Source organism: Cydia splendana, chromosome Z (assembly GCF_910591565.1).
Source record: "Cydia splendana chromosome Z, ilCydSple1.2, whole genome shotgun sequence".
Classification (NCBI taxonomy): Eukaryota; Metazoa; Arthropoda; class Insecta; order Lepidoptera; family Tortricidae; genus Cydia; species Cydia splendana.
Genome location: NC_085987.1, coordinates 34,553,868 through 34,578,009, shown reverse-complemented (window position 1 = coordinate 34,578,009; position 24,142 = coordinate 34,553,868). Strand labels below are relative to the sequence as shown.

The following is a 24,142-nucleotide window of genomic DNA, read 5'->3' as shown; positions in this document are numbered from 1 at the left end:
TATTTATGTTATTGCACAGTATGAGCTAATGTCCTTCAAATAGGAGTATGGATCTTTACAGATATGTACAATTGCTAAAGCTGGACTAGTTCAGAAGTTTGAATATCTTTTTTGGCGCCATAAATTTAACCTATTACATATTTTTCTTTATATTCCGGTCATTAACTAATTATGCAAATAAAACAGCGAAAATGGACCCAGCGTTTATGTATGTAATTACAAAATATAATGCATTAATTAAATACCCATAACGACAGTATACGCAACGCGTGACGCTTGAAGGGCGACTAGTCGAAAAATTACACCACAGCATAGTAGGCCCAGCTAGGTGATTGCGTTATCATATTCAAGGAAAAGCGAGAAGGGCAATCACCAAGCGAACTTTTGTTGTGGTTAATCAAATGCACAATACAATCACCAAATAAAATAACCTATAAAGGTATGTTACCCAGTAAGTTCATAAAAACTAAAAACCATTTAAACATAATAGTTAGAGGTTGGTCCACACAAGTTCATAACTTAATTAAGTACTTACCTACCTACCAATATTTTTAGTGAGTTCTGGGTGTTTTCCGCCATTTATAAAACTATTCAAATAATAGTCACACCTAAACCAATATATTCGAGTTAGTTTTGGACCTAATATTACGGATGGTTTGCGAAAACTATTATTACTAGTTCGTTTTGTTAGCATTAGAAAGAAGGTAAGCGATCTTGACGTCTTTTAATTGTAAAACGCTTGTTAGGGTTCCGTACCCAAAGGGTAAAACGGGACCCTATTACTAAGACTCCACTGTCCGTCCGTCCGTCCGTCCGTCCGTCCGTCTGTCACCAGGCTGTATCTCACGAACCGTGATAGCTAGACAGTTGAAATTTTTACAGATGATGTATTTCTGTTGCCGCTATAACAACAAATACTAAAAACAGAATAAAATAAAGATTTAAGTGGGGCTCCCATACAACAAACGTGATTTTTGACCGAAGTTAAGCAACGTCGGGCGGGGTCAGTACTTGGATGGGTGACCGTTTTTTTTTGCCGTTTTTCGCATATGGTACGGAACTCTTCGTGCACGAGTCCGACTCGCACTTGCCCGGTTTTTTTAAAATCAGTAACTATTACTTATGAAAGCAGAAGAATACAAATTATCGTATTAGATTCATAATTGTTACATATTTGCCGTGACTTGTTTTTAAAACGAAATATATATGCAACATCCTTCTTTGCACCTACATAGTAAGTTAGTAACGCAACAGCTAAGGTTGCGCAATGCGTCGATATAATTCATGATTCATGAATCATAAATTCGGGTGTGTAATGCTTAATATAATTATAAAAAAACTATCATACATTTGTTATAACGTTATTTGATATATTATTGTATGTTATATTGTAATTTTTATTATACGTTTCCTTTATTATATTGTGATTTCATCTAAACTGTCATTGATATAATGCCTAATGTACTATAATTTTCAAATAGTATATATACATGTTTTATAATGACATTTATTATATTATATTTTTGTATAACGTAATACTTCATACAATTTTATCAAGTATAAATACATATATTGTATAATATTTTTTGTCATATTTAATTTACTGATAACGTAAAGTTTTACATAATTTTTATACCTAGTACGCAGGCCTACTGCTTTTGCTAGCTATTTTATTCTAGGGAAGTCACAGTTCTAACCTAACCTAACCAATTTTTTCACGGTTTTCATTCTGCGGGGGCCGCAGTTCAAACCTAACCTAAACCACTTTTTTGCTAGAGTATTTTATTCTACAGAGGGTCAAAGTTCTAACCTAACCTAACCCTCCTTTTGTTAATAATTATGAGATGTCACTTGTTATAACAAATAATATGCTTTAGAGTATGTAACAACCTTATGACCATTATAGCAATAATAACATTATGTTTACCGCTAATTATGTATTACGGTAGTATGCCATTTATTACGTTATTCAAAATAACGATATATCAAACTATAATATATGAAAAGTAGTTATAACAAACGTAATGCACCCCATAAATTCATGATTCTTGCCCAGTGTTCAGCTTCTTTGAAATTTATATGTCAAATGTACCCTTTTGTTTTATTTAATTGAAGGTAGAGCATATATATTATACTACTCTTTGAGGTAGAGGTTCTGCAACAGTTCTAGTAAGAGATTGTCGTCCTTCCTCTACCGTCCATAGAGTCCGTTCGGAAAGAAAAGAGTTGTGGAATGTATTGGGCCGCATCAAGGCCGCATACATTCCACGACTCTTCTCTTTCCGCACAGACTCTAGCGTAAAAGCGTCAGCGAGACAATGACAGGTCTGTGGTCCATAGTTTATTCGATGAAATATCATCACGCCAGTCATTAAAGTCATGTTATAATAAAAAAGACGTTTTTCTTTACAAAAAATATAATTTCCACAACAATAGAGTAAACACCCAGAATTCAGTATTATGCGCATGTCTTTTATAGCGCACAACTCGCACAAGCACGCATTATATGCACTACGACCATAGTGACGGTTTACTTGCTATGATCTAAGTTTATTTTCCTAAAGCCGACCCGCCGACGTATAAGCGATGGAGTCGGGAGTTTTGTTACCACTTTGTTTTTTGCGTTCGAGGTAGAACGGTCATCTCTGATCTCGTCAGCATGCCAAACCAGTTCGAATTATTTAGCAACTTAACTGTTTGCGGTAATAAAGCAATATCGGTATTAATTAGTTTAGGAATTGTAGTTACATTGGTGTGTGTTAGTGTGAGTGCCGATGATTCGCCAGTGGTGGAGACTCCCCTCGGGCCGGTGAGGGGTCACTCCCTGAATACACGGGGCAAAAGAAATATTTCAGCCTTTACGTCTATTCCATATGCACAGCCTCCTGTCGGTGAATTAAGATTTAAGGTGAGATTTTTTGTTATATAATGTTATTTTTTGTAGATTAGCAGAACAACTCTGAAAAAATCTAGGTGCATATTTCATATTACAGCCATATTTTTTTAAGCATTTATGCGAACGTTATTAATCAAGTTTTGAACGTATCTAATCTATGCATAAAAGTGTATGTAATAACTACTTAAGTGTATGTAAGACTTATGCATTTTATATTGATTAAATTTTTCACGATTTACACTCATTGTGTTAAGGAATTTATTTTAACGTATACTAGTTTACGTTCTTGGTCGCAAATCCGTTAGTCCGAATCGTCAGGACTAATAAGAAAATGTATAAAGTGTCGGTACGCAATTAAGACCCGTTTAGTTAATGTAATTGTGCGAATTCTAGGCAAAATATGTAATTAAAGTATCTTTCCTGTTATAATTATTGTTTTACAATCAGCGGTAGAGAATTGTACTTCACTCCTGTTATTAAATTATACATTTTACAGGGAACTTTCAGACCGGACTATTTTGTTTGTGGTAGGTACATATTTTAATAGGTATCAGTTTAGACGGATTATACTGCTAGTGACTTATTAATTTATGATACTGGAATTATTAAATACACACGGTGAGAAGCATATAAACTAAAATAAAACACGTTCTGTTATTTGTGGTCAAGCGGCATTAGATGTGGCACGTGTGCTTCGCTTGTTTCATCTAATCTAAAGCGTATAGTATCTACTTACAACGACTATCGGATTATAGGTACCTATATTACCTATTTTACCTCTAATATCAACGCATCTTATAACCAAAACTTAGGCTACAGCATAAATCTTAATATAAGTTAATATGTTTAATTTGTATCGTTGTATTAATTTAGATTATAAGTCGCTTATTTAAACTCACACCATTGTTTGTGTAGGTATATCGGTTAGTAAAGTTTATTAAGTGTCTGAATTGACTTAAGGTATTGCCACAGGTCTTGGGAACTTTAAATCCGCAGCGTTATCTGTGGGTTTTTTAGTCAACTTGACTTGAGGCGCCGCCGCTGTCGGCGTATGCCGTGAATCCCGTCGGCACATGCTCACTATGCTCAGGTCACCTAATAGGTGCATAAAATGTACGTGTTTGGGAGAGATTCTATTTACGTGCAATGTCTGAAAGTGGACGGTGGTCACAAGGTATAAGAGCATAGGTAGGTACCTACACATAAGTCGTTAGGTATGTCAGCGGGCTCTATCTCAGCACATGCATGTTACCTATAAAGGGGCCCACTGATTAACAGTCCGCCGGACGGTATCGGCCTGTCAGTTAGAACAAAATTTTGACAGTTCCGAACAACTGACAGGCCGATACCGTCCGGCGGACTGTTAATCAGTGGGCCCCTTAAGTAGAAATGCAGTTGAAAATATTGATTATTTGTCGTTTTTTTTAAGATTTGTATTTCATCGGGCTCAATCTCATGAGTGATCTTATAATAAGTACCTTATTAATATGTACACGACCACAGGAATATTATTTAGGTATGTATACTCAGGTTCGATAACGTATTTATTTTACCAAATAGCAATGACCTTTTTCAATGGCTTCGATGAGTCGTAGCGAGAATATATTGAATGCAAACAGTATGACATAAGAAATAAAATATTAGTGTAAAGTATTTTTATGTCATACATTTAAAACAAATGTTTGTTATTGCGTAAATGCTTAAACGAGATAATGTGTACTCGTAGCTGACTAGGTAAATACTTCTTAAACAGAGTGATGCGCCTAAAAGGACATCCAAATAAGAGCCAAATAATGATAAGTCAAATTTAATGTTTGTGATTGTTTATTCATCATTGCAAGTTTGCGAGTATGTTTAACGTCCATTAAAACTTGAAATTGATTTACAAGGTGAACCGTACCACCGCACATAAAACGATTAAAAGCTACTGAATTTGCATCCAGACGATCACAAAATTTAATTTGATTTTTTTAACTTTACACAACTTGTAAAACTTCCCCTGAAATTGACTAGGTATTAAGTATACAGTGTGTAAATCCAATACGGGTGCAAATTTAAACGGTGATTAGCATAGGACTTAAGAAGTACCTATATGGAGATATATTTTGCTTAGAAATACAATGAAAAAATTATCCATACAAAAGAATTTGGCCCGCAATGTAAAGCAACACAAGAGTTGCGAGCTTTTCAAAGTACCTAAATGTCAACTGTTGGCACTTAGGTACTATTAAAAGCTCGTATCTCATTAATTCAAGTGTAACTTAAAAAAACTTCTTAATTAATGATTACATGGATAAATTCTATATCTGGTTTAATTTATTGTCCGTATTGGATTTACACACTGTATAATGACGCTTTAGGCTACATTCTAATTGTAGCCACTATGCTGCTTGCGGTCGTATTTGACTGCAGCGACACTAGATTTGTATGACTATGGTTTTCAATGAAATACGTTAAAATGGCAGCGGCAATCTTGAGGTATCAGCAATACGGCCTGACTGACTTGCCGCAACGACCGCAATACCTACATCGGTGTCGTTGCACCACCGACCAAATAATAGGGGAGAAGGGGGCAGCTATCACTGGAGGCAGCTTAGAACAAATGCGTTTTAAAATGTATTTTTGATGCGATAGTGATACAAATCCATATTTTGGGCTTGCAACATCGACCCACACAACTGTCACCTGACATTTTTGAAGTTTGACAGAACATGAACGAACCAGTAGCTTATTTTGTTTTCGATGCTACCCGTTAGCGGTATTTGTGCAGATTTGTAAGGTTTCTCAGGCTGTATTTGAAGGAAGTGGTTAGTGAAACATAATTTATTAGATAGAACAATCTATTATGTTTAGTGACGAAGGATGAATAATCAAAATTTGCGATGTTTCTACAAAATAACGACGTTTATTTTTTTAAGTAGGTGTTGGGGTAGTTATGAAAAATAAATAGGAGGCAGTTTTGATCAGCAGTCCGTTCAAAACTACCCCGGCTATAAGAAATGTTCATATCTGCCCCGATATTGACTGGCATTTGGTATGTAAATTGAAACCGTAATAATATTTTAGTTATTTTAGTAAATGCTAATAATGCATTTACCTAAATTCCATGAACTAAGTGGTTCAGTAATTATTACGTTTAGTCATGTTTAATATAATATGATTTATTTGTTAACAGGTAAAAATGCTAAGGAATTATAAAAATAAAGAGAATCACATCACATGGAACCAAAATATAATAAATACTCATATAATCCGCTGTTAAAACATTATTGGGGTAGTTTTGAAAAATGGTATGTGCAAAACTGCCTCAAGGGGGCAGCTTTAGTAAGATTTCAATACTTTTCAAAGTTACCCCCACTGAGGCACCTATGAACACTCCAAAAAACATGAATGTACAAAACTACCCCATCTATGTTGTAACTGCAAATTATACGAGTAAACTGTTAACACGATTATTTCTAGTGACAAATTGTGCCAAGTACCGATAAAAAAAACGCGTATATCTCGATATTATTGCCCTTACAGCCCATTTTTCAAATCTGCCCCATGTAAGTTCAAAGCTACCCACTCTTGGGGCAGTATCGAACATTATTCCCTGAGTTGTAAAAATCTAATTTGTACTATTATCTTTAGCATTATATATGTGCAAATACAGTAATTACATAGGTTAATAACGTAGGTTATTGTGTAGAGGCTTAAAACTGGTTTCAATAAGTAATATTTTGAACTATGACAATTAATGTAAAAAGTGTACCAGGCTGCCCCCCTCTCCCCTAAACAATTCTATAAGGACACTAACATTGACGTTGACTTGGACCATTTTCATAAATGTTGAATCTGAAATTGCAGAAATAATACAAACAAAAGTTGAGGCTACAACTTTGAATAGAAATGGCCATCTACTAATTCCACTCTCATAGGTACTTGACGGCTGGACTCATTTGGAATCTTAATCTTTGCATTATGTTTGTGTCTAAAATTGTACTTTATTGAATATGTTGAGGGTTTTTAAGCGTAGATATGGTTAAATTTCAAATATATTGGTACCTACATAATATACCTTAACGACAAAATATTAATTTTGTAAAATGAAACTATTTTCCGGTTTACGTTGAGTGGGGTGGTGGATGTTATATTATACCAAAGAAACGCTAAAATCAAAAAGAAAATGTTCTTGCCCACTCAACGTAAACCGGTCTGGCACTTCTACCATCACAGGATTCTTATTTCAAAATACTATTAGAGTTGTAATATATGTAAATTATATATGGGATATTACAGTACCTGATCCCTGCACATCTGCTCAGGGATAAAATAGTAATGAACCTAGGGATCCGCATGACTCTAAATATTTTTACAGAAAATTAGGTATTCGATTTTTAGAGTTTCGTATGAAATGTACTAGCTAGAGTAGCTAGGTACTAATTTAGTTAGTAGTAAAGTTTCATTCCAACCACGAGTAGCTAAGTGGGCGAGATGTTGAAAATGATCACATCAAATCACACATTTGTGCTTAAAAATAAGATCTTGTGCAGATAATCTTGATTACCTCCCCAACTCGAAAATTTTTGCTGCTGACTGCTGTAATTTATATTCTCTATCTAATGTCCAAATTTAAGACATTCAAATCAGACTACTTGGTAATCAATCGTTGTCTGTCGACAATGTACGAAGACCATAAATATTGGGTGCCAAGGACATGTTATTCTAAATTAGCTAGATAAATAAGTCTTTTTATGAAGCATTATTAAAACATGCCACAATCTTATTTGGTTGATGCCATGTGGCGAAGGAACGGTGGCGTAACATTGATCGAAAGCATGTCTTATAGATTTATAGGATCAATATGGGATCAATGAGTAATTTTGTATATTGGTATTTCCTTAATAATCGATCACGAGCTGTTTTATTACGCAGGAACTTGTTTGTATTGTGCTTTATAACGATCCACAAATGCAAAGTGACCAATTTAATTTATTACTCACTTTTTTAAATCGAGCATGCTGGATTTATTAGAAATAACTTAGTATTTACTAATTTGCCTTAATTTTATTTGGGTGTTTTTATCACGGTGGTTATTGCCAATAGTGTGATTGCTTTAGCTTAGAAGTTGGTTCGTTTGAATTATTATAGCTTAGCTTTTTTATTTCAATTTTTTTATTTAGTTATTTATTATACTAGAAGTTACAACTTTTTTTGTTACATTATGTTTGACTGTGGAGCTGGAAATATAATTAAATAAAATTTGAGTCAAGAGCCGAATTTTATTTACCTAAGTAGGTATACAATTTTATTTTAGTTAGTACGTAACATATTTCGAATGGTATTTAATCTTAACTTGACAAAAAGTAGGATAGCATGGGTGGCATAATTTATAGAGTTAGCCAAAGAAAATTCTGTAACAATTTTGCAAACTTCTATGAAATTGTGACGTAAGTATAATAATAGCATTGCGTGTGCTATCAAAATCGTTGCAGTCTTATCTTAGTCTAACTACATAACATATTTTTTTCAAGTTTCTATCTTTAATGTCTAACGGCCTGTTTAGTAGACGTCATAATTAAAATGTCAAGGTAATGCCAATGTATTTCACCCAACTGCCGAATCAATGGTTTTATGCTTTTTGCAGAATCGTTTTCATACAGCAAGTTAAAACCACATTATTAAAGAATTACTATCTCAAATCAGAAACACGGGGCTCGGAAAAATTGGTGAAAATACATTTATTAAAATGCTCGTAACCTCAGACATGTCCTGTGACTTAGACGAGCACTCGGACATCTACCTTAGTTTGTATTTACTATACTCTAAATCATAATTGGAATCCAAAAAATGTTGCCACTGCAATAATTTGTTTGTAAAATAGTAAATTCCTTTTTATAAATAAACACGCTAAGATAATTTATTTATTGGTAATTTTACTCCTACGATTTAAAAAAGCACTTTTACTTACTTATTTTTACATAAATACAAGACGCGCTAGTAAAAAGTGGCAACATTGTCTTACTTTTTTTGGAATCTAATTATGATTGAGAGTATATAGGTATAAAGGTGGGTTATCTAAAATAGCTATCATTTACGTTTATGTTTGATTAAAACTCATGCTTGAAAACAAAATAGCTACACATATTAAAACTTTAAATATTACAGTCTGCGTGAATATGTTTGCCGCATCTGTATATATCGCGGACATCGACCCATGAGCGTATTCTTTTTATAAGTCGCATATCGGATTGCGTATACAATTATGCGCTTCTATGCCTCGATGCCTGTGATATTGCTCTGTAATGTTAAAAATTAATGGTGCTTTTCCCATAGCTAAGCGAGAAAGGAAAAGCAGGCTTTCATGTGGGTAATTTTAATAACAAAACAGTAATTTGCAGTCGACAATGATGTGAATATTCACATTCCGCGTCGTCTCCTCTCGGTGGTGGAAGATATATATACTTAATAACAGCTTTTTTTTCAGTAGATTGTTCTACTTCATTTCGTTATTACCATAACCTATATTAATAGGAATAGGAGGGTAATATAGGGTAATTTTTAGGGTTCTGTACCTCTAAAGAAAAAAAACGTAACCCTTATAGGATCACTTTGTTGTTCGTCTGTCTGTCTGTCTAGAACCTTTATCTTGGGAACGCGTGGAGGTCTCGAGTTGAAATTAAAAAAATATATACAGTCTACAGTACCTTTGAAGCTGTGAAAAAATCAAACTTCTACATTGACGTATTATATCTATGGACTGGCCTTACGGGCACTAAAAATGGTACTAGGTCAGCGGTGTGATTCACCAATTCGAGCCAATCGCGCAGCCTAACGCAGCTAGTTGCGACCAATCGCGCGCGTGATGCGAACTCATAAACCAATCGCGTTGTAGCGGTGTCACACCGCTGTACTGGCCCCATTCTTATTGCCCGTAAGGCCAGTCCTGAGATTTTATACGTCAATGAATTTCTAAGTTAACGTAAAGAAAAAGATACGGCCGTTTATGCCGCAAAAAGGCAAGTTATATAGGTAGTCTTACACTACAAGAATTACAGGGAAATATCTCAAAACTGTAAATTTGTAAAACATTAAATAAAAAATAAGTTAAATTTGTACGGTGCCCTCGGTGAGCGAGTCCGACTCGCACTTGTTCGGTTTTTATAATAACAATTGGAATTTAGCTGTAGGTACCTAACCTACATACATATAACATAGGTAACTATACTAACTATGGAAATGCGGCACATATTTACTACACGTTTTTGTTATTGGGTACGTCAAGGCAATTAAATTAATTGGGTTCAGTTACGCGTTTTGACTCAGTTGCTCACTTATTATTATACATATAACTATGTTCCTTTTTTACATTCTTTGATAAAACATATTAAGTTCTAGTTCTAGTTCAAATACACTTGATTCATGTAGGCCTAGCAGCAAGCACTAATCAATTTTACGTAAGTATTATATATTATTTAGCAATTATCTAATTCAAAAAGCTAATTAGGTATCAGAGCAATTTATTGATGTTAATATTAAATCCATAATATCCAATTTAATACTAAGAATTTCACAAAAAGGTCGTCAAACATTCTAGAATGTTTCTAGAATAAAATCTAAATGTCAAAAAAAAAGTATTAGTTCATAGATCTCCATAGAAACTTATTACTACCTATTCAATGTACACAACAGTGACTACAAACATTAAACAATCTACGGTGTTTTTTTACGCAGGGTGACGTACCTACGTTTTATAGGTTCTCACGATACTTTTATTTTGCAACCGAATTGAAAGAAGCGGTAGCTACGAGCTACCCATTTCAAAAACAATTAAGACGTTATAATAAACCTAATTATAACCGATAGTTACACTAATTAAAAATAAATACCTACTTACTATAAGTTTAGGTACGGTTTATGCCTAATCATAACTTAGGTACGAATGGGTAGAGTCTGAAAAGAAAATCTTCGCGATTTATGTTAAGTTGGAGTGGATGTTAAGTAAGTACCTAATACTCACAAATCGCTCCAAAATTTCAAAGTCATGTACATATTCATTTTTTTTGTAGGTAACCGGACGCCGAAACACTAAAAAACACCACCCTAATTTTAAAGTTAAATACTTATTATACTTTTCATTGTCTTGTTTATAGGCTCCTGTCCCAGTGAATGAATGGAGCGTCACATTAGATGCCACAAAGTCAAGTCCCGCGTGTGTGCAGAGAAATCCTTATGTCCGACAACCTGAAATAGTTGGCCAGGAAGACTGCCTGTATCTCAACATTTACACCCCATATACCAGTGAAGTAAGTTACTAATACGTTCCATAAATAAGGTTAAAAATTTATTTTGTGGCGATTTTGGAACAGGTCCTTTAGGGTACGTTTTTTTATACCACGTCGGTAGCAAACAAACATACGGCCCGGCTGATGGTAAGCAGTCACCATAGCCTATGGACGCCTGCAATTACAGGGGGCACGTTATGTAGGTACGGTACGAGTAAAGTAAATAGTTATAGAGCCTGGCTTGACCCGAGAAAGTGATTGGTGTTTACGTTACTAGACTAGTAGGTACCTACTTATTGAAAATGACATCACCACACTTGATCACATAACTATAATATGGTACTTAAATATAATATGACTAATGAGTAATGACCTCAAAATAAATCGAAGCTACATAAACGTAAGTCACTTTTTGTGTCAAATTATGCTCTAGAACTCATGATGATCGTGCTTGTGATGTCCTGCACGCCCTCTGAGACAAGTAGTAGTAGTAGTAAAACACTTTATTGTACATAAATCAAAACAAAACAGGAAAAAATAACATTCGTCATTAGTACAAAGGCGAACTTATCCCTACAAGAAGAAATAGAAGAGTAGACTTGCACCATACATGCCGATAGTGTGCTAACGCTCATAAATTATAAACCAATATCCATTAATCTCCACATATGTAAAGACAACGAAGTAAACACCATTATTTTATTAAATACCTACCTGTTTTCTGGAATTCGTAGGAGCTCGCCAACGATCACAAACTATTGCCAGTGATGGTCTTCATCCACGGAGGAGGCTGGATGTGTGGAGATTCCTCCACTGCCATGTACGGACCGCAACATCTTTTAGATAGGGACGTTCTCCTAGTGGGGATCAATTACAGATTAGGTAATTATACGTGCTTACTTTTTAATTTATTATTTACTGTAAAATCTAGAGTCAGGCTATGCCACCATTTAAATATCAACTTTTCTATTAAATTATAGCGTTTATAGTGGCACTTAGACGTAATCTATATATTCGGATAGATATACGAGACAATATGTAAGAATTAATTATATCTTATCTGGTTACACAAAATAATCAGACACTCAAGAGCACACAAAAAAAGGGTAGGTACAAAGGCTGTCAAAATGTATGACTATATGCAAATACAAATATTTATTAATAACACCAAAGTTGCAGGTTAGAATGTCTCGATAATAGGTACAATTTCAATGTTGCAGTATATCATTTCATATAGTACAGATGATAGAACAATATCTCGATATTACAGGACCTCTCGGTTTCCTATCTACGCAGGATCCGCACTGCCCCGGCAACAACGGTCTTAAAGACCAACAAGAGGCTCTGAGGTTCATTCAAAAAGTCATCTCTAGTTTTGGAGGTGACAAAGATTCCGTCACCATATTTGGAGAAAGTGCTGGTGGTGCGAGCACGTACTTTCACATGCTGTCCAAATCTAGTAGAGGTAAGTGAAAAATAAGTGCTTTGGGAACTAACTTTTGTATAAGACATTTTCATATTTTATTTCGCAATCTAATGGTTTGTCCATTGGGTTAATGATTGCACTTATATCGTTTATCGTGTAATGCGGTACTCTCGCACTCTCATAGATAGAAAGTGACGGAAACGATACTGGCGATGAAAGCGCGACCGTATTTGAATCACAAGAAGTAAGTGCAGATGACGGTACAGGACTTCGGGACTTCGTTTAAATTAAAAGTGCAATTCAAAAAAGTATTGATAGGGGGTGTGATAAAATTAATTGTAACATGATTTCCATATGTGTATACGTACGAGTATATTTCAGGTCTGTTCCACAAAGCGATATCAGAGTCGGGTGTGGCTACAGTACCGTGGGCGGAGGCGCCTCCAGGAGAGCCGTTAAGGCAAGCCTTCCGCTTAGCGAAGTTTCTGGAGTGCCCCCAAACACCCTCCGATGCCATGCTCGAGTGCCTTCGCACCAAGGATAGCTACGACATTATCAACACGGAATTCCAGTTCTACGTAAGTACATGAAGGATTTCTGTTTGACTTTTTCGATAGATTGTCCTTTGCTTATACAGAAAGTGCAATGTTGAACGGTACGCTTGCATTTACGTTTAGACGCTGGTAACTCTGTGTTACGAGGGCTGCTACTTATGCATCCGGAATGGGCCACTTAAAAAAAATAAAAAAATAATAAAAAAAACCTTTTATTTCCCGTAACAGGGTAATTCTTATTCTTATGCATTTTTTGTGTAACACGTAAGAATAGCATGTATTTTTGTGAAAATAAGTAAACTCTATATCAATATACTCAGCAATTTACCTCTAGTTTTAGGTCCACCTAAATGTATTGTCCTAAGAGTATTAGAAACATATAAAAAAAATATTACAAGTGCGAAATGTCACGGACCGTGTAGTGTGACTTCCCCAGATTTTGTGATATTTGATTATTTTTTTGAAAAAATATGAAGTGATTTTGCAATAATTTATATCAAATATAAAACACTAATCCTTGTTCTACAACATTGTTTAAAAATTGTATGGATTTATAACGATTTTATATAATTTTAAACAACATACATTTTGTGATTAGTTTTCGCGTCACCACCGCGCATGGTAATATAGAAAATTATCTTTACTACTGGCAGCCTTATTAAAGTTTTTTTAGAACAGCAACACTGTGTTGTTGTCAGGTTTACAAATGGCTGAAGGGAGAAGTTTTGTCGAAAATTATTTATTTGTGTTCATTTGAAAAAACGGTCAACCTTAACGCGTCACCGCCGTGTTAGAGTTTTAAAAGTAAGTTGCAGTTTCACGTTATTGTTTGTAACATAAGATATATCTCATACATTGCAGATTAAGTTAATTATTTAACATTTGCAAAATCAAAGGAAATGTTTATGTAATATCTAACATGTTCCAAATTATCACGACCGTGGCCTCAAAAATCTGTCACCGCCACGGATTTTTAAGTCCACGTTCGTGACATATAGACACGTGGTCGTGTCATTCTTAATTCGTTTGATTAATTTAGAGGCACATGAACTTTTCAGAAATGCATTTTTATTAGCTACAGATCATTTGCTATTATTGCCCGACTGCCAAAGCAAAAAAAATGGTTTTCGCTCTTATGTATGTATGATGTGTATCGAATTCTTTGTCACGTTCTACAGCCTTTATAGTTTGACGGATTTCAACGTCTGAGCTGTCATTAGGTTTGTCGTAGTCATAGGAGTGACTTAGGCTATGTTAAAATAACTATATTAATCAAAATAGCCGAGTTGGCCACCATAATGCCGAAATGTCACGACTGAGGGTCACTTTGTCACAACCGTGTTTATGTACTCATTTTATTTACCTTTCCTGAGGGTATTAAGCTTGACCATATGAAACAAATAATTGCTTTTTGTATGTACTTTTGATATATGTAATAATATGTGAAAAATTAAACGTTACTGAAAAAAAAATTTTTCTGGACACAATTTAAGAATCACCCAACAGTACTAATAATTTATAAATTTGTTTCATTAGAGACTAACTAATAAAGAAAAGTATATATATATATGTATTTAAATCTAATAGTTTTTATGTCCTCTCTCTCTGTTTAGTTTTTCTTTTTTTTTATTGGGATCTCTTTGGCAGGGTATAGGTCTCCTCCAATTTCTTCCACTTATCTCTGTTGTGTGCCACTTTAAGCCAGTTGTTTCCTCCCGTCCCACGCTTCGTTTTCCATAAGGACCGGTCCATTTGGTACATATGAGGGTCCAGCGCTGGTCAGTGTACCTGGCTACGTGGCCGGCCCATCGCCATTTCAATTTGAGCGCTTGTTGTAGAGCATCGGTCAATTTAGTTTTTTCCCTGATCTTTTGGCTTTTGACTTTGTGGATTCTTCTTAAGTTTAGAATGCTTCTCTCCATCGCCCTTTGGCACGATGTTATTTTATTTTTTATGTTGTTTGTGTAAGTCCAAGTTTGGGAGCCATATGTTAAGCATTGAAGAATACATGTGTCCGTGACAGTTTTCTTCATATGGAGATTATAGTTGCCTTTCAATATTTCTTTATTTGCCCAGTATTTGTTCCAGCTGGATTTGATTCGTCTGTTTATTTCATCCGCGTTGTTTGTTTTAGAGAATGATATTTACTTCCCTAAATATATATAGTGGTCGACGTATTCTAGTTCGGTGTTGTCTAGCATGATTTTTTTCTTAGTACTGTTTGTCATTATCTTAGTTTTATTTAAATTCATGTGTAGGCCTGCTTTTATACTTGCTGTGTTTAATTGATGTATCATGTTTTCTAAATCGTGATGATTTTCTGCTAGGACTGCGATATCGTCAGCGAATCTTAGGTGGTTAAGACGAGTGTTTCCAATTTTAATGCCCTCAGTTTCCCAGTTCAGCTCGGCGAAAACACTTTGCAGGACAGCTATGAAGATTTTAGGGGATAATGGAGCGCCTTGTCTGACGCCTCTGTCTATTTTGATCTCGTCGCCTCTAACTTCCAGTTTTACTCTACTTGTGTTGTTTGAGTAGAGGTTTTTTAGGACTGTAGTGATTGTTGGGCTTACATTGCACTTGTGTAGAGCGTCCCAGATGCAGCTATGGTGGATGCTGTCAAATGCCTTCGTGTAATCGATGAAACAGATGTATAAGCTTCTATTGAACTCGCCAAACTTTTCTATTATTTGTGTCATCCAGTGGATATGATCCATAGTCGAGAAACCGGGGCGGAATCCAGCTTGCTCTACTGGCTGCATGGCGTCTATTTGAGGGCTGATTTTGTCGTGTATGATAGATGCGATCAGCTTGTATACGCTGGATAGTAAGCTTATCGGACGGTAGTTGGCAATGTCTAAAGGGTTTCCTTTTTTATATAGCAGAATAATGTCTAAATCATGCCACTGTTTTGGAACCTTCCCGGTGTTGAGTACCGTGTTGAATATATGTGTCAACGGTTTGATAAGTACCGGTGCTCCTATTTTCAGCGCCTCATTTGTTAAGCCGTCAGGTCCAGGGCTCTTATCGCTTTTCAGTTTCTTGACATGCTTCAATACTTCGTCCTCGTGTAAATGGATAATCTCGGAAGAGCGCGTTTCTGGTACGTTGATCACAGTTGCCGCTGGTGTTGAGTCGCCAAGTTTTTTGGAGTATAGGTCTGCGTAGAATGTCGTCGCGGTTGAGATGACGTCTTTTCTCGATTTTGTTTCACTCGAATCTCTACTTAAACTCTGTATCCAGTCCTTGTGTGTACTTAGATGTTTATATCCTTTTTTGGCGCTTCTGTAATGCTTTAAGCTTGTTTCGATTGTTTTTTGTTTGTGAAGATTGTAGTCATTTCTTATCGCCTTGCTACATTTTTTGAAAACATTTGACAGCTCTTTTTTCTGGTCTTGAGTTTTTTTTTTGACTTTTAGCAGTTCACTGCGTCTATGTATTAGGTAGGAGTTTAGTCGATTCCCCGAAAAAATGATAGCATTTGTTTTCATCTTTGCTCGTGTTTCGCTGTTTTGAACTGGTTTTGATGCAGAGTTCTAACGAGTCATAGGTCGCTTGTATGTTGTTTTTTTCGCAGATTGGTATAGCGTTGATGCTTGTTTCGAGGTTGTAAAGGTATGATTTTATGTCGTCTTCCGTTTTCAGTGATGGACTTGAGGTTTTAAAGTGTTTTCTGCATTTTTTCATGGTTTTGATGGCTAATGTTGCTCTTACTATTCGACGGTCGCTTGGAAACTCTACATTGTTGAGTACGTCTATGTTAGTGATGTGTTTGGGAGAGTTTGACAAAATGTAGTCTATTTCGTTCTTCGTATTTGTGTCCGGTGATATCCAAGTCCACTTTATACTTGGTTTCTTTAAAAAAAGAAAAAAAAAAAGTAGAAGGATATCATTCGGAATAGGCCACTTACTGGAACTATATTAAAAATATATATATAACATATAAAAATGGAACTCTTTGGAAGCAAAATACAGTTTGTTTCACATGTCTATCAATTGGTTTTACATTTTAACATTATTTAAAAAAAATCTTTGTTTCATCTTCAACGGATTTACGAAAAATTTCATGCAGATATTTTTTTTACGATGTTCGGAGTGGATAAACTCAAAAATAGTGCACGGATCGACTTTTTTCGACTTTTGGGGAGTAAGTTCCATCGAAGGTCAATGTTTTAGTGAGTTAAATTGTGGTCGTAGTATATTACGGTATTTACTGTAGGACGAATAAAAAAAAAACGCTCAAAATCGGCTGTTATCCCACAAAATATAGATGCTGTGAACGAACTCATAATGCAAGATGGTCATAGTATATATCGCAAGATAGAGGAATCTCATGGCAATAGTATGACGAGCATTTGTAAGATATTATATATTGTAGATTATTACATGAACATTTGGTTTAAAAAAAAAGAAAAACTCGCGAAAGAGCCGTTCTTGCGTACAAAATGCACGTCTTGTATACCAAGATCAGGCGGCCGATTTTTGAATTTCGAGCGTTCGATTTCGTCACTCGAAAATCAGTGGAAAACAGCGAAATGCTAATTTTTGAAATACGAGCGATAGAAATTGGGAATCGAGTGGTATTGACCACTCGTTTTCAATTCTATTAGTAGAATTTAAATGCCGGGTACTGGAGATATTATTGGACGAAATACACGAAATCGAGCGGTTGAAATTCAAAAATCGGCCCCCTGAATGGAAAAAGTGCTATGAAAAGTCGTTTCAACATTTATGCAAAAGTGCATCATTCATCTTGGTGGACAAATACAAAGGCAATAATAGTTATTTGTTTTACATGGGGGCAAAGTCGTTGTTTAACCGCTCGTGCTAATATTGATACCCGAGCAAGCGAAAGATTCCAAAATTGAACCACGAGCGTAGCGAGTGGTTCGAAAAATGGAATCTTGAGCATTGCGAGGGTTTCAAAGCACGAGGGTTAAACAAAATTTGCCCCCGTGTGAAACACAACATTTTTCACCACACCAACCCGAAGAAAATATTAACTGTAAGATATCAAACAAAAACAAACCAAATCAAATCCAAATGAATGTTATTAAATATTTATCATTCAAAATCATCATTTAATAGTCAATTCAACCAGCAAACATAAGAAAACAACTCAAAATTTGCATTTGATTACTTTGCCTCACATGTGAATAAAATGCAACTTTGCTATCGGTTTTTGATGTGCAAAGTAAGCCTTTCCGAGCTGGTGTGGTGAAAAACCATTTATAACTATAGATATTTGTTATTTTTTGTATTTCCGGATACATAAGTAGCAGCCTAATAACTATGACAACCGAATTAGTCACATATTAATGTAGAACATGTAATTATGGATTTTAGACGTGGGATTACGAGCCAATGACTCCGTTTAAAGCAGTAGTGGAGCCGGACCTCCCTGGCGCGTTCTTGACAGTGGCTCCGAGAAGCAGTCAAGATATTGCTTCCATACCGTGGATGACTGGCCTGAACAGCGCAGAAGGATGCCTGAAATCTGTTTGTGAGTAATGCAGCAGCTATGTAAACTACGAAGGTGAATAACAGGCACCCTCAAAAATTCCTGCCTTTTAACGGACCTATTCACCTTTTTAATCAACAAACACATTTGTGATAGACGCAGATATGTGCATCAAGGCGCATTTTTGTTTTACGCATGCAGGAAGTAGGGTAGAGTGGAGACAATTGAAACACGGTATGATTGAAAATGATTGAATTCAAATTTCTCGAAAACTACTACGGATATGACGCAATACTTAGGCCCCCGCGGTCAGCCAATTTTGAATCCTGAATCCTGGCTTAAGTCGTTCAAAAATTTTGCAGTATAAAGTAAAGTATACCTGTGCTCGCATAATTTTTCGTCTATTTTGTTTACATGCACATTTTGAGCACTTGACTTTTTTTGGGGTGTTGGATGGGAATCATGAAATTATCAATATTTTTATATTAATTCCAGGGATTACTGCAAATCGGACGAGATTTAATGAATTTAAATCTGCTTTCGAGGCTATAGCGCCTGTCACATTCTATTACGAAAACTCACCATTTGCTGATATAATCAATAAAAAGGTCAAAGAACACTATCTCGATGAAAACGATGAAGAGAAATACAAACAAGGTTTGCTAGACGTAAGTGCCTCTTTTTATGGTTCCGTAGCCCTTATAGTTTTGTAATGTCCATCTGTCCGTCCGTTCGTCTGTTCGTATGTGACAACCATTTTACTAGAAGACTATTAGCTATATTTAATTTAGGAACATAGGTGTAGGAACTTGTGAGCCGCTTAGTCTAAAAGTTAAATGGAAAAATTATATACTCGTACATAGTATATATGTTTACGGGGGCACTCCAATACCTACATATTGTAACCAAAAAAACAGTTAAAGTGCACATCAGAAAATAGGTTTTCTTTCAATTAAGTGAAAGCTTTTAAAATAATTAAGAAAATATAGCTTAAAAAATGCTTTCCACGAAAATTGTTCTGAACGGGATCAGTTGAGCCTATAGTCTTTCCAATAACTTATATTTTATTAAAAGGATGTAAGTGCCGCGAGCATTACCGTCATTATAGCCAACATTGCCCGCTTTTTCAGAAAAAAAACAGGAATATCTCAAAAAATTATATCACATCATATGACTTTTTTTTGCTCAGCACGTCCATAGTGATCAAACGCATCAGTTTAATTGAAGAAATTTTTTTAATTCATGTTCTTACCCACTTTTTGGCGTTTTAGAGGGCGGGCAAAGATATCCGGGGTTTGCGCCAACATTGCCCACGTCATTTTGGTGTTCAAATACAGCTCGTATGACGATGATGTCTAAGGATCATTTAAAGCTTTTGGGCAATCCTACTTACCGTTCCCTGTTAATATCTTGGCGATAAGTGTAAAAACTTTTGAATAATTTTGGTGGGCAAAGTTGCCTACCCGTTTTTGGACATTTCCATACAAGACTCACCTAAGCATTTTACAAAGGCTAGGGTTGTCACTTTAGAGAAAACCTGTTACAATAGTTTAATGGCCTTAAATATGAGTTTTGCTGTATTTTTCATACGTTAAAGGGATAAAACATCTAAATAAAGGATAATAAGACCAATCAAATACAGTATATATTTATAAACTTACTTTAGTGTACAAACATTCTTCTTTTACTTGCGAAGTTGGGTAAATTTGTCAAATGTGACAACCCTATGCCGTTTTTGGTGGTGGGCAATGTTGGCATCCATAGGTCTGTAAATTACCGGATTACATTGCCCACCGCCAAAACTATTGTGTCTTTGACGACCGGTCTGGCCTAGTGGGTAGTGACCCTGCCTATGAAGCCGATGGTCCCGGGTTCGAATCCTGGTAAGGGCATTTATTTGTATGATGATACAGATATTTGTTCCTGAGTCATGGTTGTTTTCTATGTATTTAAGTATTTATATATTATATATATCGTTGTCTGAGTACCCACAACACAAGCCTTCTTGAGCTTACCGTGGGGCTTAGTCAATTTGTGTAAAAATGTCCTATAATATTTATTTATTTATTTATTTATTTATTTATTTATTTAGGCCTTTTTAGATTAAACTTCAATGGACATAATCTATGCTTCATGTTTTATAACTTAAACCCGGAAATATTTGTCAAAGGGTTCTCAATTTTTTTCTACTTGCATTCATTTTCAACAATTTTTTGCCCGCCGAAGTATACCCTATATTTGACAACTCGCTGAAAATTCCCAAGTCAAGTTGTGCACATGTTTGGTATATAGTTTTCTCACAAATTTAACCTATTTTCTGCTAAAAATTGCAGGGTGGCCATAAGTATTTAAAAAATTTCTACATTAACGAATTTGTTTAAAATTATCGTTTTTGGCAAAGTTTCCCCAGGTGGCAAAGTTGGCTTTAATGACGGTACTGTTAAAGTTAAAGGCTCAATTGAAAAGCTACTGTATAAGATACAATTGGTTATGTTTCCCGTAATTCAAAGGTTGTCTGGAAAAGCAGCTGTGATTTACCTCTGTATTTCATCATTGTATTTTTTATTTCAATTGTTATTTCGTATGTAGAGTATAATGAAATTATGCTTTCAGATATATAGTGACTCGTATTTTGCATACCCTGCCGTAGAGGCGGTCGAGCAGTTCACCCATCTCACCGACAGCCCTGTCTACCTATACGAGTTGGCATATCGAGCCAACAACAGCTTTTCTCAGATATTTGGAGATCCTCTTGGAGACTATGGTTAGTAATACTTATTAGTGCATATGTATACTTATTTTAAAAAGCCAGAAAGCTATAAAATTAGTTGCATAATGGTCATTTACAGTAAATATGCACTTCACGTGTCTGTGTCGAAAATTTAAAGGGCCATATCTTACTGTAAAACGTTGTAATATGTATGATATACTTGCGAATACGTAAATCGCAACAAATAGCTTAGGAATTTCCTACTTTTCGTACTTGTATCGTAATGTAATATTGTTTTACAAAGGGGCAAAATTGTTGTTTAACCCCTCGTGCTAATATTGATACCATTCCAAAATGTGGAATCTTGAGTGTTGCGAGGGTTTCAAGGCATGAGGGTTGAACAAACTTTGCTTGCGAGTGGAACACAAAAATTTTCACCACACCAAAGCGAGGAAAATACTACTTAACTATAAAACTCCTACAAAACGTACGTTAAAATCAAATTCAAAGGAATGTTATTATTTATAAATATTTATCATTCAAAACCATCACTTAAAAGTGAATTATATAGGCCAACATGAGCAAGCAACTCTAAATTGACATCAGTTTAACTTTGCCACACATGTGGATAAAATGCCACTTTCTTATAGTTTTTGAAGTTACAAAGAGAGCAGCCCTTACGTGCTGATGTGGTGAAAATTAATTTATTTTACTTTAACAGGTGTATGCCATGCAGATGAACTGATGCATTTGTTTCCAATACATTTCCTCAGTAATGAGTTTTCTGATGAAGATATAGAAATGAGCGAGCTAATCGTGAACTTATGGACCAATTTTGCGACCACCGGGTAAGCGTCTGTAATATTAATATTTCCCCAGGTGTAGGGAAATATTAATATAACTTTTTTCGTACTGAAAGATATTCCAGCAACGTATTTACACTTTTTTTGAAAGTAAACATCGCAACGGCTTAAAAAATGTTTTTTATATACCTCCCTACTGGTTTCTAATTTTTGTCTATGAACTGTTCACAAAAATCTAAACATAAGATCCTTGTGTGATGGAATGCACATCAAGCCTTACATACCATACTTTTTTAGAAATCCGAACAAGCCGGTGAATATTCCCTTCAAATGGTCTAAGGCGTCAACCGCGAAGAAAATGGAGTATTTGGAGATTTCTAAGGAGTCAAGTATGAAGAAAAATCTGGCGTGGAGGTCGCGGTTCTGGGGAACATTACCGCTGTGGCACAATCTTCAAAAGAGGCGCTTCGTAGACGAGCTGTAGGTAACCACGAAGACTGCAACTTGCGACTAGTTCCTACATTTCACGAATGCATTAAGTACCTACGTTACGGCTGAAATCTATGTTCTAGGTTTTGGGTCACACTTGGAGTATTAAGTACCTAATAAGCATGTTCGTGTACAATGTACTAGTATGCTGCCTTTATAATAGATTTTATCACGATTACGTTTATTGTCAATAAAATCTATTATAGACCCATTATGTATAATAATTGTATTCTAAAGCCGGTGTAACATCTTTAACATTCAGAAGCACCATGCTTTTAACAATATTGACATGTCTTTTAATTAAAAAACGCTTTTAAAAAAATAGTAACTATTATGAAAGCAAAATAATGTAAATAATATATACGTATACAGGGTGGAAAGGCACGACGATCCTTCCCGGAAGTATTAGGTCGTTTAAGTGATACAGAGACTATTGGTAATGGTAAGAATCGTTAATTGAGTAAAAAATAAAAATTGCAAAAATACTACTTTTTAACTGTGGTGATAACCCTATAGCATGTGCACATGACGGCTAGATTAAGGATCTCCGTCGGGAAAGCTCGGGACTTTACACTTTTTTCCGATCGTTGACAGTATCGCAATGATGTATGAATGACGCATAAATGTTAAATAAATCAAATGCATGCAAAAATATTACAAACAATTTTATTACTTTCTTAGATAATTACTTTTTTCCAATATTTAATACTATCTTCTTTTCACATACGGTGTTCAAATGTACCTCCGTGTATTACAACGCCGCCGCAGCCCGTACCCGAGTATGTCGATGCACATGCGATATAGTGTATGCTCTTCGTCATTTATCCTCCGCAGAAAGCACCAATTAGCCTTTGTCTCATTTCGTCCGCAGTTTCACATTCCGTTTGGTTTGGTACACCATATCTTTTACGCAGCCCCACAAATTTAAATAGCCACGAGCATCTAACATTTTTATTTGAAGAATATGACATTCAATAAGTATAGTTCAATGAAAATTTAATTTCAAACATCAGACGTCTTGTCTATTTCCTACCACGCAAGAAGGTTTGTTAGTTTGGTATTGAAGAAGTATTTATTCTTGATTTATTCTTAGTATTTAATTTTTGCAAGTTCATTTGGTGCAACTAACACAACCTACTTGTTATTTTTAATTATTTTAGATAGTTTCCAATTATTCGAAAATAATTTTGTGAAACGTGTTAAGAAACTAAAACCTTTTTATCAGTCAAGGAAACCAGAGATATTTATAAGACGATTGCGTACTTTTGAGTGGTTGTCAATGTCACCATTTGAACTGTCGTTGTAAACAATGTTGTGGTTAGTATTATTAATATTAAGGAATAACATAACTATTTCATTCAAGTATTGAACAAGTGGAACCACTAAGAAAGCGAAAATCCTGCAATGATTCTTACCGTGCTGTAAGCACTGTAAGCAGACCTAAAAATGGTTAGATGGCAACAAATTAGCATAATTTCCTGTCGAATACTGATTGTTTACAAGTAAGTTCATTGACCCTGTCACCTGTTAGGGTTA

General features: G+C 35.3%; 1 protein-coding gene across 1 annotated transcript; it reads left to right on the top strand.

Annotated features, from left to right (window-relative positions):
* Positions 1-2,511: 2,511 nt before the first annotated feature.
* On the top strand, positions 2,512-22,723 carry LOC134805305 (juvenile hormone esterase-like). The gene is made up of 10 exons (XM_063778623.1): positions 2,512-2,908; positions 11,032-11,184; positions 11,898-12,045; positions 12,434-12,628; positions 12,971-13,167; positions 18,490-18,646; positions 19,100-19,272; positions 21,218-21,368; positions 22,036-22,162; positions 22,415-22,723. Exons 1-10 carry the CDS (start codon positions 2,660-2,662, stop codon positions 22,599-22,601), a joined length of 1,737 nt encoding a protein of 578 aa, XP_063634693.1. The 5' UTR covers positions 2,512-2,659; the 3' UTR covers positions 22,602-22,723.
* The last annotated feature ends 1,419 nt before the right edge of the window (positions 22,724-24,142 follow it).

Excerpts from the sequence above, each read along its gene's own strand:
- LOC134805305 (XM_063778623.1), top strand. The coding sequence starts at position 2,660 with ATGCCAAACCAGTTCGAATTATTTAGCAACTTAACTGTTTGCGGTAAT. Across the intron at positions 2,909-11,031 it reads TCGGTGAATTAAGATTTAAG|GCTCCTGTCCCAGTGAATGA; the intron begins GTGAGATTTTTT and ends TCTTGTTTATAG. Across the intron at positions 22,163-22,414 it reads ACCAATTTTGCGACCACCGG|AAATCCGAACAAGCCGGTGA; the intron begins GTAAGCGTCTGT and ends ATACTTTTTTAG.